We start from the raw sequence: 17872 nt of genomic DNA on the forward strand, positions 1-17872 counted from the left end.
ACAGTTTCACGCAGTTTTGGTGACAATATCACAACGTTTTATAATGTGGAGGTGCTAGTGTTGGACTGGGGTGGACAAAGTTAAAAATCACACAATACCAGATTGTAGTCCACTAGTTATGGATCTGATGGAGGATCAATGCTGTGAAAGCTTGTACTTTCAAGTAAAATTGCTGGATTATAATCTGGTGTTGTGTGATTTTTAACATTTTATGAAACAATGTGAATTGACTTTAACTCATTTGAAGAATCTAGACTGTTGTTTGCAGATCACAAACTTTCCTCAGCTGTATTGGCTATAATGCAATTCTTGCCCCATTAGTTTAAATGGTACAGCGATTGCATGATTTTCTTTTAATGTGAGATTGCACAAGAATGAAACCATCATATGATTTCAGTACTGAGTGTATCGGGTAAGGATGGTAAATCTCCTTTCAAAAAGGTCGTGAACAAATTGATGGGGTTTTGCGATAATCAATGATAGCTTCATAGTCATAGTGAGTTTTGAGAAGGTTTGTAGCTCAGGCCCAGATGTTCTGGATGTAGGTTTGCTCACTGAGCTGGAAGGTTCATGTTCAGACGTTTCGTCACCGTACTACGTAACATCTTCAGTGAACCTCTGGACAAAGCTAGTATGGTGACGAAACGTCTGAGCATGAACCTTCCAGCTCAGTGAGCAAAACCTTTATAGTCATCATCACCAAAACTAATTTTAATTCCAGATTCATCATTTGACTTTAAACTGCACCACATTTACACCCCAGCATGTTAACTAACTTATTCAACCAGGACATTATCACAACTACATCATCTTCCCCCAATCTTTAAAAGCTTGAAATGTTTGGAGACATAAACTAAATAAAAATAATAAAATAATCAAAGAAGTACAGAAAAACGACCTAGTCTCTGCAACAGCAGATGATATTCAGTTCAATTTAAATTCTCACATTAGGATTTAAAATTCATTTGGCTGAATATTAGTTAATCATGTTAAACAACAAATCATGTAACTCCAGGGAGTTTGTCAGTTGTTTTGGTAGCAACTGCTGAAGCTAATGGAGAGAATGGTCTGATGAATCTTAATGTCAACAAAACTGCAGCTTTAATGCATCTGAGGCTGAAAATGATCATTGACAATAACAATGAGCAAAAGCTTCACATGTTTGCTTACCTCTGCCTGGAATTTGAACCCATTATTTTAAGTGATTAGTCAACTTCTTCAGAGTGGCCCCAAAATATTGAAACCAAACATCTGATATTGCTGCCTGCAGTCACTTCTGGCTTATTTGTTTACCAGTTTATTGGCCTGATTTAACATCACTTTACAGTCATCGACAGAACATTTTTAGAAATGACAGGTAAGTTGAATCTATCCTCACCCATTCCCCCCCCCCACCCCCCCTCCAATCCCCCAGGCCCACACATTTTGCCTGTCTGTTCATTAATATTATAGATTGGTTGTGTTTTTTGGAGATCATTTACCTCAGCTCCAGGATATCTCTGCAAGAGTTCCTCAGGGTAGTGCCCTGGGCGTAATCATCTTCAGCTGCTTCATCAACGCCGCTCCCTCCATCATAAGGCCAGAAATGTGGATGTTTATTGATGATTGCACAATGTTTAGCACCATTCACAACTCCTCAGATACTGAAGGCAGTCCGCGTCCAAATACAGCAGGACGCAGACAATATCCACGCTCGGGCTGAAAGGTGATAAGTTACATTTGTGCCACACAAATGCCAGGCAATGACCATCTCCAATATGAAAGAACCTAAACACCACTCTTTGACATTCAATGGTACCGCCATCACTGAATCTCTTCACAATCAACTTTGTGGGAGGTACCATTGAACAGAAACTGAACTGGACTATATATGTCATATTGAATAGTAGTGCAAGCTCAATGGGCCAAATAACCTACTCTGCACCTACTTTCTATGCTTCTATGTTTCTTTATAAATACAACTGCGACAAGATCAGGTCAGAGACTAGGAATCCTGCAGTGAGTAACTCACTTCCTGACTCCCCACACCCTGCCCACCGTCCAGATGGCAGAAGTTAGGAATTTGATTGACTCCTCCCCTGGATGAGTGCAGCTCCAACAATGCTCGAAAAGCTTGACACTATCTAGGGCAAAGCAGCCCACTTGATTGGCACCACATCCACAAACATCCACTCCCTCCACTGCCAAGGCTCAGAAGCAGCAGTGTGTACTACCTCCAAGATGCACAGCACAAATTCTCCAACAGTCCTGAGACAGCACCTTCCAAACTCAGGATCATTACCAAGTAGAAGGACAAGAGCAACAAATGCATGGAAATGCCACCACTTGCAAGCTCCCCTCCAGCCATTCACCATCCAAGACTGAAGAATATATAACCACTCGTTCAGTGTCACTGGGTCAAAATCCTGGAAGTTCTGTTCCCTAACAGTATTATCAATTTATCTATACAGTCTGCAGCTGTTCAAGAGGCAGCTGACCCTCACCTCTCAAGTGCAACTCACTTTGGGCAACAAATGCTGGCCAGCCAGTGATGCCCATGTCTCTCAAGTGAATAAAAAAGGCCTAGAAATCATAAGATTTTTGCAGATGCTGCTTTCTGCTGGATACATCCACTTGCAGCATCATTCCAGTAAATTTTACATTTTGAACAGGACAATATCAACATTGTGAGAGGTTACCACTGACCAGAAACTGAACTGGAATAGTCATATAAATGCTGTAGCTACAAGAGCAGGTCAGAGGCTCCTCAGACAACAACCTTCTAAACTCAATGGTACCACCATTCAAAATGACAATAGGGCAGCAGATACATTAAAACAAACAAGGTTCTGAGGGGGCTAGCTATTAAAAAAGATGTTTCCATTTGCGCTTTAATCTCAAACTAGGTTTCATAATTACAGAATAAAGGGATTCTCATTTAAAACTGAGAAACAAAGGAATTTCTTCTCTCAGAGATTTGTGAATATCTGGAATTTTCTAGCCCACAGAATTATGAAGGCTGGATCACTGAAAGTATTTAAAGAGGAGGTAAGTGGATTTTAGAAATATCCATGAATTGAGGGCTATAAGGGTCTGGCATGACAATGCCTGAGATATATCAATTATGTTCTTATGGAATGGTGGGACAGATTTGAGAGACCGAATGGCCTACTCCTGCTTCAATTTCTTATGTTCTTGTTCTATTATCAACCTTCAATATATTAATAACATATACTGTGGCTCCTTTGGTTTTTTTTGGTGATTTTATATTGGCTCAGATTGTCTGGTTGCCAGATCATTGAAGTCTGGTTGCAAATTGCATATTGGGACCATACGGAAGATCTGACATACTGACTCAATGGAGACAGCCAGAAATTTGAACTCCTGATAGGTAAATCCCCTACCCACTGGTCCTTCTGAAGAAGTCTGCAACTGTGAGTGAGAGTTTGAGACTTTAGATAATTCTGGCGTGCTTACTTGAATCGGTATCCTGGAAATGATAGAAAAATCCTAGTCTGCCTCCTGGGAAACCATACAACTGGCCCCTTACCATCCACATTCATTCATTCTTTTGAGATTCTACCACTTCCTCTTCACAGCTCACGACGCATCCAACTGCATATCAATTTTGAAGTTGTACAGTGTATACCAAGGCCTCTGTCACTAAAAGCAAGAGTGTGAAAACCAATCTTGAGAAACTCTACTACAAACTTTCCTCCTATCCAAAACACATCCCATAACTACTACAGTCTGATTCCTAACACTTAGGAAGTCATGGGACCATTAATGACACAGCAAAGTCAGTCACCCTCTTTCCCTCAATTTGTGCTGCTGATTGCCTCCAGAATGTCCCTTTTGGAATGTCCCTGCTTGTTACTCTGGCTTTCTACTTGGGAAACCAGACACCTTTCTCTTCCACCAAGAATGCTGGTAATTGGGATGGTGGCAAATTGAGACCTTTAAATGACCATTAATTGGAACTTAAGGAATTTAATTGCCAGTGGATCAAGAAGGTTGCGTATCAACATTCTCGCAAGAAGTCAATTATAAGGTTGTGAAAAGGGGTGAGTATCTCAACAGACCCAGCTTAACCAATTATTTCTCCTTCTTGCCACTTCTCTTGGCATCTTTAGTGAAATAACTTCACAGAGGTTGGCATCCCATCATCAAGTCATCCATTATGTACACATGGACAGCCTTTAACACTGATCCAGTTCCCTCAGAGCCAGCTGTCAAGGTGAGCAGAACGTCTGACACTTCTCTTTTTATATGTCAGACTGGGCTCCCTGATTGGACCAGATTAACAGCCCCAATCAGGGAACTCATATTCTATGAAGTCCACCTGGCTGACATCATTAGGGAGTGGAAAATTTGACTCATACTACTGTAAACATTACAGAAAATTTTGCCTTGCTTACCCTCACTCACACTCCAACTATTCCAGTCTATATTCCAATAATTGCAATTTCCCATTATAATAGCTCTCTAATTCTTGTATTTCCATGAAATTTCTTTGCAAATGTGCACATTATACCATTTTTGTTCCTTATCTCTAGCCAACTGGATTTCATTCTTGACTTCTCTGAGACATCTTCTCTCACTAACTCTGCTACAGTATTCTTAATCAATTCTGTTACCCCTCCCTCTTTCCTTCCGTTCCCCCCATAACAGAAATATTTAATACCTAGGCTGGAATATATTGGATCAGATTGTCTTTATCTGATGCTTGTTGTATATTTTTTGATCTGCATACTAAAATTCATTCTTTTCAATTGTGCTTTGATGTTATATTGGGTGACTGAAAACTTGATACAAGTTGGAATAACTGATAGAAGGAAATTATAAATACTGGAGTGATTGCTAGCACAGAGATATCCAAACCACGCAAGAAGAAATTTTGAATTGTCAAAGTTCCTGGAACACTGGAAGCAAACATCGTTTATGTTAAACTACTGGCAGAAAAGATGGTAGTAGGAAAACCCAAATCACTTTCACAATTATCAACTGAGAGGTTGCAAGAATGATTAATGTTCAGTTTAATATAAAGAATTCAATCTGCATCCTATTGGAGTGCCAGAATGTTACCCTTCATGACATTGAGACTAATTCCAGAGTTTGCATATAACTTATACTCTCTGAGTGGTAAAACTTATCAAACAAGATCCAAATAAACACGTTGTCAGAAGATTATAAAGTGTGGAGTTTTCTAACTGTGTTTGCTGGGATATTTCCAACACTGTAAGTGACAGAAAATGGACCTTTTGCGTTATGTTCTGTACAAATGAGCGTCTCAAATCAATCAACTCAATCAGCTCTCCACAGCAGAGTTCTGCACAGAAAACTATTGTACAATTAAAGAAACATTGTACATTATCTAATCATTTTTAAAGAACAGGTTAAGTTCAGAAGTTAAAGTACTTTTGTGTGATTTTGGGTCACCAATGTTTATTGATGTCAAACCCCATAAGACATATCCGTTAAAATAATCTGATTAATGGGTGGATACAGAAGAAGATAATGAGGTGGCTTAAAACTCTGCCTATATTTGACAACACTTAGTACATAATTAGGAATTATTCTTTGGATTTTCGAAGAGTATATAATGCAACACCAAACTGTAGCTCCAATACAGAACAACTTAGTTTCCAGTGACTTTGTTGGTCCTACAACCAATACGTTCACAAGGTGAGTTCAAGTTAGTTTTTGTCATTAAAAAGTAACAAAAGCCCATTGTGTGGACTGATATTTCACATAAAAGTTATAGGTAGTTATTTATATGTGATATATCTGTGTAAATGCAGAAAAATCCACAGCAAATTTTGGTCCATGAATGGGAATGTTTCCATTACAATAACGGGCAAAAGTGACATGAAACAAACTCTGTGTTATTTTACCAGATAACCACTTTTGGTGTCTTATTGTATTTTCCACCTCTACAGTCTATAGTAAGGGGCATATTTTGAGGTAGATTTGGCTGCTACCAAATCTCCCTTTGTCTTGGGTATATCTAGTGATTAGTGGTTGAGTTAAGTATCCGTAAAACAATTTCTGAGGTGACAACTGCTCAGGAAGCTGGTAAAGAGACATTCGACCCTCCAAAAACTTTGTTTTCTAATAGTGGGAATCCTTTCAGAGTTAATTCTGCCTTTACATATTCAGAAAAAGCCATCACCAGGTGATCGACAATTCAGTTCAATAGAAACTAAGCTCACTTAGAATAGGTAAAACAAGAAATATTGATTCATTAAGAGATGATCTTAATAGTGTGCATAGGCACATGATATTTTGAACTTGAATTGTTTCCCCACGTTATTCTCATTTTGCTTCCTGCAGCTTTTGGTAGATACGACACCATGGAGCTTTCCAGCTTTTTGATGTTTATTTTGGTTGCTGCCTGCAGAACTTCAGCTAATCTGGTAAGACATGAAGTCTCAAAAAGTTGGATGGAGGTTACACATATTCAGGTTCCAGGTTCATCTTCAAACGTGCACAAACAAATTCCAAAAAAATCAGCAATTGGGAGATGAGTTTTTGTTTCAATCCTTATAAGCTGGAATGCACTTCCAGAAAAGGTGGAAGCAGATTCTTTAGTGGTTAGTACTGGTGCTGTGAGGCACCTGTGAGGACTCAGGTTCAATTCCAGCCTCAGGTGACTGTGTAGAGTTTGCACTTTCTCCTCGTGTCTGCTTGGGTTTCCTCAGGTGTTCTGGCTTCCTCCCGTAGTCCAAAGATATGCAGGTTTGGTGCATTGGCCATAGCGTCCTGGGATGTGCAGGCTAGGTGGATTAGACATGGGAAATGCAAGGTTATAGACAGGGTGGGTAGGTCTGGGTGGGATGTTCTTCAGAGGGTCATTGTGGTCTTCTACCACACTGTAGGTATCTATGATTCTAGGCGAAAGTGAGGATTGCACATGCTGGAAATCAGAGTCAAGATTAGAGTGGTGCTGGAAAAGCACAGCAGGCCAGTCAGCAACTGAGGAGCAGGAAAATCGACATTTCGGGCAATTGTTTTGCCTAAAACATCAATTTTCCTGCTCCTCGGATGCTGCCTGACCTGCTGTGCTTTTCCAGCACCACTCTATCTATGACTCTATGATACTTTTCAAACTGGAATTGGAAATAGGAACAATTGTAAAAAAAGGATGGGAATTAATTAAATAACCCTTTCAGAGGCTGGTGAAGGAATAAAGGGGCCTGCATCAAGACTGTCAATTTTTAATGTTCAATAATTAGGCTTTCAACACCATTTCAAAACCATCTTTCCAATTTTAAGGGAAATGTGGATCTAAGCCAGTTAACTTTCATCATAGACAGAGTTTATTGATTAATCAAGTCACCCTTTTATGTCCACTCAATCAATTATTTAATCAGTGTTCCCTAATTACCTGCTTAACTACATGCTTATTGATAAAAAGGTCCAATGATCTTCTCCCCATCACTGAAAATGAGCAAATTTACTGCAAATTTACACTTTATAAGCAATCTCTTATAATAAATGAATGAATAGATGGCAAACAAATTACAGATTACTATCCAACATAAAGTAGGAAAGTATACATTTAAACTGGTCTTTGATCAATCTACACAAGTGGTGAGTGAGACAATTGTAAGTGGCTGGTTCTCTGTTTTAATGGAAAGGAATTCTAGATCAGTTGGCCGATCATTCTGTAACAATTGCAACATTCACAGTCATTAATTTATCAAAGGACATTAATTGTCCGCTCAACAGGTTTAATGTGAGAAAAGGACTTCCGTGAGCATTAGTAGGATTGATTTTGGTTCTTAGAACAGAATTGTTTCCTGATATTTTGTGGTATTTTCCACCTCTACCAGTCTGAGTGAGGGGCATGTTTTGAGGTAGTTCACTGCTACTAATTCTCCTTTGTCTTTGCTTTGTCTGGGACCTATATAGTGATTAGCGGTTGAATTAGGTATCTACAGAAAAGGAACAGTTCTGAGATAACAAGAAATTACTTTAATGGTGAATCACTTTTCCCTCAGGTATTCCAGGAAACCAACCAATTAATGAGAGAGAAAGTGGGAGACGGAATGTCAAAACTGGCAGATCTCAGTTTGAAGGAATTGAGTTTTCCTCCAGAGAAGAAGGACTGGCGTGATGATAATTATGTTACAGCCGTGAAGGACCAGGTACCCATTCATTTTCATCACGTCATTTGTAACCTCACTATACAAACAGCCAGTTCAATGTCTTTAAATCCTACTAACTGACATGAAATAAAGCAGAATCAGTCTGTTTCACTGGTGGTACCATCCAGTTGGATGTGATTTTCATTGCTGAGAAGAAATGCAAATGATAGCATTTTCTTTCTCTCTCCAGGAAATGCTGCCAGTCTCACAGCAGCCTCCAAAAGTTTGTGTCAGTGAAACAATACGTGAAACCTTATTGTTGCCCTTTCAAATTTATTTCTTTGATGGATGTTAGGGCCAAATTGGGAGTTGGTTTAACTCACTTGGCTCGACAGTTGGTTTACAAAGCAGTGTAATAACAACAGTTGTGGGCTCAATTCCCAGCAAAGGCTGAGGTTATCATGAAGGACTCTCCTTCTCAATCATGCCCCTTGCTTGAGGCGTGGTGGCCCTCAGGCTAAATCTCCACCAATCATGTTTCTCTAATGAGAGAGCAGCCCCATTACCGAGTCAGACTATGGTAGCTTGAGGGTCAAATTTGAACCTATGATTTTCTGAAGTGTGTCCTGACATTGGCTGAGAACCTGACTGATTTTTCTCCCTTCCGTTATGTCCTATTGATGTGCTGATTAGCTCTGTACAGCCAAATCATACAAGAAGCTCTCAAACTGTATGGTCAAATGTTTTAAGTCAGCAGTGTATTTACTACTCAGCCATTGAAAGCAGAGTATTACATAAACATCACAGGAATGTCTTTTGGTGTCTCACAATAATGGTGTTGCAGAATGAATTGTCCACACTTTGCAATCTTTGGCAACTTCTCCCTGTTCCACGACCTCTTTTGCCAACAAGGAAAGTAATTCCCAGTATTATAGGAAATCGACCACATCCCACGATCAATGCCATCCTGACATAATTGCCATTCCTTCCTCACCAGTGAGTAAAAATTGCAGAATACTCAACATAGCCAGGGCTGTACCATCACTAATATGACACCAACAGGTCAAGTAAATCCACAAAACTTACAGAGGGAATGAAGGAATGAATTTGTCCTTGATAGCATCATTGTCATATAATTATGTTAATTGTCATAAAATTATGTGATGGGAGAATTGTTACAGCAAATAAGTATTATAATGAAAAAAATGTTCATATTACATTTGAGACTTCTAACCAAGATATACAGGCAGAAAGAGTAGCTCTGAAGTAAGCAATTTGAGAAACAGACTATACAGAATTGCTTTTTAACATTCATTCAGATATTTAAATAATGACATCCACAAGTAGATAATCCACATTTCATATCCTCATGCTACTAGTTTTCATTGGAAGTGATGAATGATCAAGAGAAAGAGTTTTGTTATATTCATATCTATCTTGTGATCAGGGCCAGTGTGCATCGTGCTGGGCCTTTGCTGCAATTGCAACGATGGAAGGACAACTGTACAATACATCCAAGAACCTCATCTCACTCAGTGAGCAAAACCTTGTGGATTGTGAAAATAAAAGTAGAGGATGCAATGGAGGATGGGTGCGTCATGCTTTGAAGTACATTCATAACAATGGAATTCAAGACATGGAAAGCTACCCCTACAAAGAAATGGTACATTTGTTGCTTTACTATTCTCATTTTCGCACAGTGATTCTCTATGTTCAGTTCAGCAACAGTTTGAAGTTTAACCTTCATTTTGCACTTACAGGAAGTGACCACATCTTTATGCACAGCACATGTTTTACATTCTAACTTGCATCAGTGTAGTGAATTTCCTATTATGCTTCCTCAAAACATCCTGTCTTGAGTTAGAACTGTTATCTGTTTTATTAATAATTATTGATTGTTGCTAGTTCTTCACACTTTTTCCCTTGGAATTTAGTGAAAGGAAGGGTGGGAGTGGGTTTGGGGTTGGAATTGAGGGTGAGAATGGACTAGGTTTCATCAGTTACAAGAATCCCAATGGACATCAACCCAGAAACAGACATTGGAGTTGTCTTGAGTGGAGTCTCTTTCGTACATAGGAGAATGCTACCACAAAGACAATGGACCAACTGGACAATTCTCACCGTTCAACTGGCCATTCTTCCCACTGCAGAAGCATTGACCCTGACTCCTATTGTACTCTTTGATATTGGACAGCATCAACAACCAAACTTGACACAGTGTATGTCAGAGTGCAGAAGGGACTGCTTCCACATTGTAGGGAGTCTATGATTCTATGATGATTGTTCTCCCTGCTTACAGGATATAGTGACATCAAGGTGAAGGATGATTGTTGAGACCAATTTTAGTGTTTCCTCAGCTACCCCTACTGAGACCAGCTAATTTCAGAAACAGTCAGGAACAATACTTGGGCCTTCTTAGGCCACATGCCTCAGCCTCTAACTGAGAATTGGATTGCATTGAATCCTGAATTGGCTGACACAATCAATTCTAGATTCTTAGAAGCTGGTAAAGAATTCAGTGAGGGAATTCTGGAAATAATGATCTGACTGTTTTGATTTGAAAAAAAATGATATTTTTCTCTTCCAATTTCAGAAGAACGATTGTGCATTTGATTCAACAAAATCTGTTGGGACACTGTCCCATTACGTTGCTCGTAAGAATGTGGAAGAGACAGAGATAATGGAGATAGTGGCAAGACACGGACCAGTGGCTGTACATGTTTTCATGACTAATGCATTCTTGACTTATAAAAGTGACAGTAAGCTAATTATCACTCACCCCTTTATTCTCTCTATTTCACATCCTATCATGCAATTTACTGTACTATGCATCCATTTAACAAACTCCACTAAAAACTACACAAACAATTTCACATAAATTGAGGCAAAAAGGCATCTAAACCTTTTGTAGATTCCACTAAAACTTGTGAAGACATTGAGAAAATTCCCTCTACACTGTCCCTTCTGACATATGCATGTACAATGTTTACCACTAAAGGTTGGTTAGACTGAGTCCAGGCCTATTCTCTTCTACTCAGTGTTGTTACAACTCATAGATCACAATGCTCCAACGTCACTGATTACTTGTTTCCCATTGTTATTTACATATACATATGTATCCATCCAGTCAAGTGGTGGCCCAATTATCCCTTAACTAACTTATAACCATCACATGTTACCGATTTCCATTTAGTCTCAGGCAATTGCCAGATCCTACTAAATGATAGTAAAATGGAAAAAAAGATTTTGTTTTGTGGTTTTTAATGTAAAGTTAAATTTTAAAACTACAAGTAAATTGCTACATGACAACCTTTAAACTAAATGAATATACTATTTGAAAGGACTTCAGTGAAAGTCTACTTTGGTCAACACAATCACCCTTTTATATCTGAAATTTGACCTTGAAATGATGTCTTCATATTGTGCTGTTTTACAGGCATTTTTGATGATACTACTTACAATGGTGATACACCTAACCATGCTGTGACAATAGTGGGCTACGTGAATAAGCTTAATGAAAAATATTGGATCATTAAAAACAGGTAAGTGGTATGGATTGTGGAATAGGAGTTAAAATAGGTGGAGAATCCTTGAGATTTTAAGTGTTGAAGGACACACAACAATTTGGATGTCTTTCCTTTTGAAGAAAGCTAACTTGGAATGGTGCTTTTACTCAAGGGAACATTCCACATGCTTCAAAGGATGGATGATAAGCTGTTAAATATTAGATAGGCATAGGAAACAATTGAAGAATCTTAGAATCATAAAATTAATGAACCCCTGCATTGCAGGTAGAGGCCATCCGGCCAATTGAGTATGCACAGATCCTCCAAAGAGTATCCTGTCCAGTCCCATACCATGGCCTCGTACCAATAATTGCACATTACCCATGGTTAATCCACCAAGCCTGCACACCCGTGAACACTGTTAGCACGACCAATCCACCAAACCCGCACATCTTTGAAATGTGGGAGGAAACCGGAGCACCCGGAGAAAACCCACGCAGACACGGGGAGAATGTGCAAACTCCACACAGACAGTGACCAAAGGTTGGAATCAAACCCAGATCCTTGGCCCTGTGTGACAGAAAGAAACAAATGTTCTGACTGGGAAGAGGAAAGTCAAATCACAATGTTAAAGGGGAGATACTGAAAGTGGGGATCAGAAATTATAGCTGTCATAAATAGAAAGGAGATACTTAAAAGGTACTAATAGACAGACAGTGTGATGAGGGATCCATAGTGGAGAGATGTGTACAGGTAGATCTGAATTTAAATTTGACCAACTTTAGAAAGTATAGGCATTAGTGTGATTAAAACAAAACTGTGCAGGAAGTTTTACTTCTTTGCTTTGGTATGACAAACCTATTTTGCATTTTAACAAAAATTCTTTCATTATTAGTTTTGGAACCAGCTGGGGTCACAATGGCTACATGAAGATGATTATGTTCAAGAACATGTTAAGAATAACCGACAGAGTATTCTATCCAATAATCTAACAATATGTGCCTCAAAAAGATACAGTCAACGTGTTGAGGAAGCAATTTCTGGAAAAACTCTAAGATTTTACTGTTTTGAGGGTAGTGCTTTAAGGGGTTGTGGAATAAATCTTTTCTGTAGCTAAGTATGATCTCCTGGTGACTCTGTACCATTGAAGTTGAAAAACAATAAAATAAATGAATTAACCTTTACAACTTGGTTTGTTTTTGTATACAATTAATCAGACCCTCAAGAGTAGTGTAGGAGGCAGCAGAGACTGGAGAACCAGGAAGGGGGTGTTTTGGACCTCATTTTTTACAGTGGGGGTTTGGTTCTGTATTCTACAAATGATGGCAAATCTCTAACACAATATTGACTCCACAACACAGTTGAAAGTTAATTCTGCTTATTCACCAAGTGCTTAAGACTCATTTTTTGAAACTGAGTGCACTTGCATGCTGAGTTTGGGATGGGACGCATAGATCCTAGATACCTGGCTGCTTACATTTTGCAATGTTAAGACCAGGCTTTGGTTCTGCTTGTGGAAATCAGCCACACAAAGATTACGGATTGCTTTCACAATATAAAGACCTTCAGTTATATTGGGAAAGTTGGGAATGTTCTCCTTGGAGAATAGAAGGTTAGGAAGTTGAAAGGCATTCATCAGAGTAGATAAACAGAGTAGATAGCAAGAAACTGTTTTCATCAGTAGAGGACTGAGAGCAAGAGAGCACAAATTAAAGGTGATTTACAAAGGAGGTAACAGAAACACATCGAAAATGAATTTACAAAGTGAGTGATTAGGTTTCTAAATCAGAACATAGGAATAGCAGTGGGATATTCAGCCTATTGAGCCTGCCTCCTTATTCAGTATGATCATGGTTGTTTGAACACCTCAGTGCCTTTACCCATCCATCCCCATGACTCCTGTATGCCATCGGGATTCAGAAATCTATCAATCTTTACCTTAAACATATTCAGAGACTGAGCTTCCTCAGTTTACTGTGGAACCAGCTGATGAAGGAGCAATACTTCAAAAGCGAGTGCTTCCAATTAAACCTGTTGGACTATAACCTGGTGTGGTGATTTTTAACATAGTTCTCTGTGGTAGAGAATTTCAAAGGTTCATAACCCTGTGAACAAAAACAGAAACTCAGACCTAAGTGGCATACTTTTAAATTGTGTCACCCGGTTCTAGATTTCTCCAGCCAGGGGAAACATCTAACTAGCATCTACCATACTCCCTTTAAAGTGAGATCAAGTCTCATTCTAGAGTTTGCACAAACATTCTTCAAAGAACAGTCCCACCATCCTGGGAACAAGTCTGGTCATGTGTGTGGATCCTTCCACATGGAAAAGACATAGTTCCTGAGATAAGGAGACCAAAACTGCACACAATATTCTCTGTGCAGTCGAACCAAGAGACTTCACTACTCCTGCATTTAAATACCTTCGCAATAAAGGCTGACATTCCATTATACTTCCTAATAGGGCAAGTTAAACTTCAGTGACTTTTGACTCTTTATATCTGTTTCTCTAATTAAAGTGATTAAACTTCCAGTTTTCCATATTATAGTCTATCTGCCATTTTCTTGTCCATTCAAAAAGCCTTTCCAAATCCTCCTAAAGCCACATTACATCTGCTTCACAACATACATTCTTATTTAGCTTTGCATCATTTGCAAATATGGAAATATTACATTTGGTATCCACTTCCAAATCTTTGAGATATTTTGGGAGCAGTTACAACCCTAGCTCTGATCCTGGTGGTATTGGATGGGTCACAGCCTACCATCATGAGAGTGACTCATTTATTCCTACCCTATTTTCTGTCTGCAAGCCAGTCATCATTCCATTCCAAATCATTGCCTCATATGCTATGAGTTTTAATTTTTCTAACCAGCCTCTTGTTGGTGCCTTTATCAGAAGTCTTCTGAAAATCTAAGTATGTCGCATCCATTGTATGCAGAATCTTCAAAAAAGCTCCAACAGGTTCATCACACACCATTTCCCATTCACAAATCCATGCTGACTAAGCCAGACCAGATCATTATGCATCAAGTGTTTATTTGTCCGATGCTTTTGAATGGATTCTAGAAATATCCCTAATACTTGTTAAAAACCAGGACACAGCCCCTCAAAACATTTCAAGAAAGTAGCCCGGACCCTAACTTTGCTAGTTGTTTGAAGCAGGTGTAATGAGGATATTCCAGGAGGGATGCAATTGGTCAAACCATTTAGTTTTAAACAAAACAGAATTTATTTACAAGATTACCGAATGAAATACAAACAAAAGCGAACAGAATACTGAATAACTTAACCTATCCGAAAACCCAGCAGATCATCCCAACTTAATGCTGCGGTTCCAAATACTTGCAACAATCCCCATAAACACACTTGGCCCAAAAGTTAAAATCAAATACAGGGTCTTACAGGAGAGAAGTCAGAGAGAGGAAAGATCAGCATGGGCCTGCTTCTCTTGTGTCCAACAGCTTCAAAAACTGCCGGACTGCCTTCAGTGGATAGCCAAAGAGCCAAACCAAACCAGAGAAAAGCTGGGCTTGGAGAACTGACCACTCCCCTTTCATTGTACAAGTGTTTCTTTCAAACTTAAAAGCCTTTTGTCTGAGGCAGTATCTGTTAGATATAATCAAATTGGTTTGAAAACCTTTCAACTTAGACTTTTCGGAGTCTGCGTCTTTTATGACCTCTCTGAAAAATAAACCAAGGACACATAACCTTGTTAAAGGAATTACATCATCACAGACTGATATAAGATTGACAAGTCTGTAATTTCCTGTTTTTCTTCTCACTACCTTCTTAAATATTGGAGTGACATTTGCTACCTTGCAATCCATAGGAATCATTCCAGAATCTATAGGATTCTGGTTGATAATCGCCAGTACATTGATTACCTCTGCAGCTACCTCCTTCAACACTCTTGAATGTAGACAACAAGTCCTTGTGATTTGTTCACTTACAGCCCCATTAATTTCCCCAGTTCAATCTTCTTGTAATTTCTTTCAACTCTTGATTTTATTAGCTTCCTAGATCTAGCAGATTTCTTACACTACCTGAGAGAACAGTGGAGGAAATTTTGATTATCTTGCCACAGTGGTTCAGTGGTTAGCACTGCTGCCTCATAGCACCAGAGACCCGGGTTTGATTCCAGCCTCAGGCGACTGTCTGTGTAGAGTTTGCACATTCTCCCTGTGTCTATGTGGGTTTTCTCCGGGTGCTCCGATTTCCTCCCACAATCCAAAGATGTGCAGGTTAGGGTGGATTGGCCGTGCTAAATTGCCCTGTAGTATGCAGGCTAGGTGGGTTAACTGAAGTAAATGTGGGTTTACAGGGATAAGGTAGGAGGCTCTTCAGAGGGTCAGTGCAGACCTGATGGGTTGAATGGCTGTAGAGATTCCATGATGTTCTGAAAAGGGAATTGGACAGATCAATTGAAATAACCAGTTTGCATGCTGTAGTCAATCTATGATTGTTTGATTCTAGTGGAAGAGTGGGGCAGGTAACTCATTGGCAGGTGTTCGTAAAGATGCTATTGACCTTACAGGGACAATGGAAGCAAATTGCAGTGGTGGACTCTGAGCAAGTGATGCAAAGGAAAGCAGCAAAGGCAGAAGGTTTATTCCAAAGGCAATGCATGAGAGAGAGAGAGGCCAATGACCATGGAATTCATATACCCAGTCTTTGCGAACCCTAATGCCGAGAAGGAGCATTGCAAATGGATGGTGAATCAGGCACCAGAGGAACCACTGCAGCTTCAGTAGCTGTTCCATTTGTGGCTTTCAAGGGTAACATTAGTTGCTGGTGTGGGCACCTTTAAGAACAGTGCCATCACCTGTTTTTGCATTGGCTTCCATCAAGATCAGCTCCTCATGGCTGAACCATGGCTCTGTTACAACCAGTGTCTTAGCAAGATTCCCTGATTTTATTCAAGTTTCATATGGGATTGCCCCTAAATTTTCAAAGCTAATTGTTAAGGTGGATGGACTTGCTCGCTTTTAGCCATTTATCCATTCCCTCCATTGGTCATATCAAGGTTAATTAAAGAAAGATCCTATTCCTTCTGGATGTCTTTCTCCCAGAGCAATTGAGCGAGTTTAGTAGTTATGAAACATGAGAAGACACGTTAATGCAAAGCATAGATCAGAGATAAGACATGAGGTCAAAAAGGATAAATATATGGATCAGTCTCTGAGTTCTGTGATGAATAGACAATGGGACATTGCAGCTGTTACAGTGGGTGATACTACGTAGATAGGCAAGAGCTTGATTTTGAAATGCTTGATTTCGTAAGTCTTGAAAAGCATTTGTCTTGTTTCCTTCGGATTGTGATTTCACTTCCTTTCTGGCTTCAGCAAAGAGGGATTAACTTACCTCCTTATCACATACAATGTTTCAACATTTTCTATGAGCTACATCACACTATGTTCTTCCTCCGAGAATTGGTCAATTCAAAGTGATCATTTCTGAATGATAATATCTTTTGCTCTGTGATGCATCAAACAGCTATAAACCATTAACCAAGAAAAGTTAACCTGTTGATGACATCCATCAATTATGATTAACCTTGGTTATGTGCGACCTCCAAGTCACAGCAAGCATCACCTTTGAATTTGATACTCTGAATCTAGGAATTACATGAGAAAAATACACAAAGTACTGATTTCTGATCAACCTCAAATTCGTTCCGATATTGGCAAAATTCATTCCATGTACAAATCCTCTTGTGATATCTCTAGAATTTTACACAACACTCCTATACAGGTTTGTCTGAAACTTGCACAAATTTCCACCACATAAACCCATGCAGCTTATAGCCCCCGTAATATAAACCACACTAGAATTTGTCTGAAACCCAATTAGGGTGGCACAGTGGTTGGTGTTATTGCCTCACAGCATCAAGGACAGGCATTCAATTTCCAGCTTTTGGGTAATTGTCTGTGTGGAGTTTGTACGTTCTCTCCGAGTGTGCATTGAATTCCTTCAGGTGCTCTGGTTTCCTTCCACAGTCCAAAGATGTGCAGGGTTAGGTGGACCAGCCATGGCAAATGTGAGCTTATGGGCATGAGGTGGATCAAGCTGGGATGGTCTATGGAAGTTTGGTGCAGACTCAAAGGGCCAAATGGCCTCTTTCTGCACTATAGGACTTCTATGATAATCAACTGCATGATTTATTATCAGTGTTGTTTACAGACTTGGATATAGAGAAGACAAGCCTGGATGTCTTTAATTATGTTTCCAACGCAACTCCTTACAACAGTGACAGTCCCCTGACTCCAGGATTGATGGATGCATGAATGTTTCTTC

The 17872-nt window shown here is 39.4% G+C and overlaps 1 protein-coding gene across 1 annotated transcript; it reads left to right on the forward strand.

Moving 5' to 3' along the window:
• Positions 1-5557: 5557 nt before the first annotated feature.
• LOC140494542 (procathepsin L-like) lies at positions 5558-12762 on the forward strand. Its single transcript, XM_072593820.1, has 7 exons — positions 5558-5664; positions 6313-6395; positions 7983-8129; positions 9517-9732; positions 10663-10828; positions 11506-11611; positions 12471-12762. The coding sequence occupies exons 2-7, from the start codon at positions 6333-6335 to the stop codon at positions 12565-12567; spliced, it is 795 nt and encodes a 264-aa protein (XP_072449921.1). The 5' UTR covers positions 5558-5664; positions 6313-6332; the 3' UTR covers positions 12568-12762.
• Positions 12763-17872: the final 5110 nt, after the last annotated feature.

Source organism: Chiloscyllium punctatum, chromosome 24 (genome assembly GCF_047496795.1).
Source record: "Chiloscyllium punctatum isolate Juve2018m chromosome 24, sChiPun1.3, whole genome shotgun sequence".
Lineage (NCBI taxonomy): Eukaryota > Metazoa > Chordata > Chondrichthyes > Orectolobiformes > Hemiscylliidae > Chiloscyllium > Chiloscyllium punctatum.

Coding starts and splice junctions, on each gene's coding strand:
- LOC140494542 (XM_072593820.1), top strand. CDS start 6,333: ATGGAGCTTTCCAGCTTTTTGATGTTTATTTTGGTTGCTGCCTGCAGA. Junction 6,396..7,982: donor GCAGAACTTCAGCTAATCTG/GTAAGACATGAA, acceptor CTTTTCCCTCAG/GTATTCCAGGAAACCAACCA. Junction 8,130..9,516: donor TTACAGCCGTGAAGGACCAG/GTACCCATTCAT, acceptor TCTTGTGATCAG/GGCCAGTGTGCATCGTGCTG.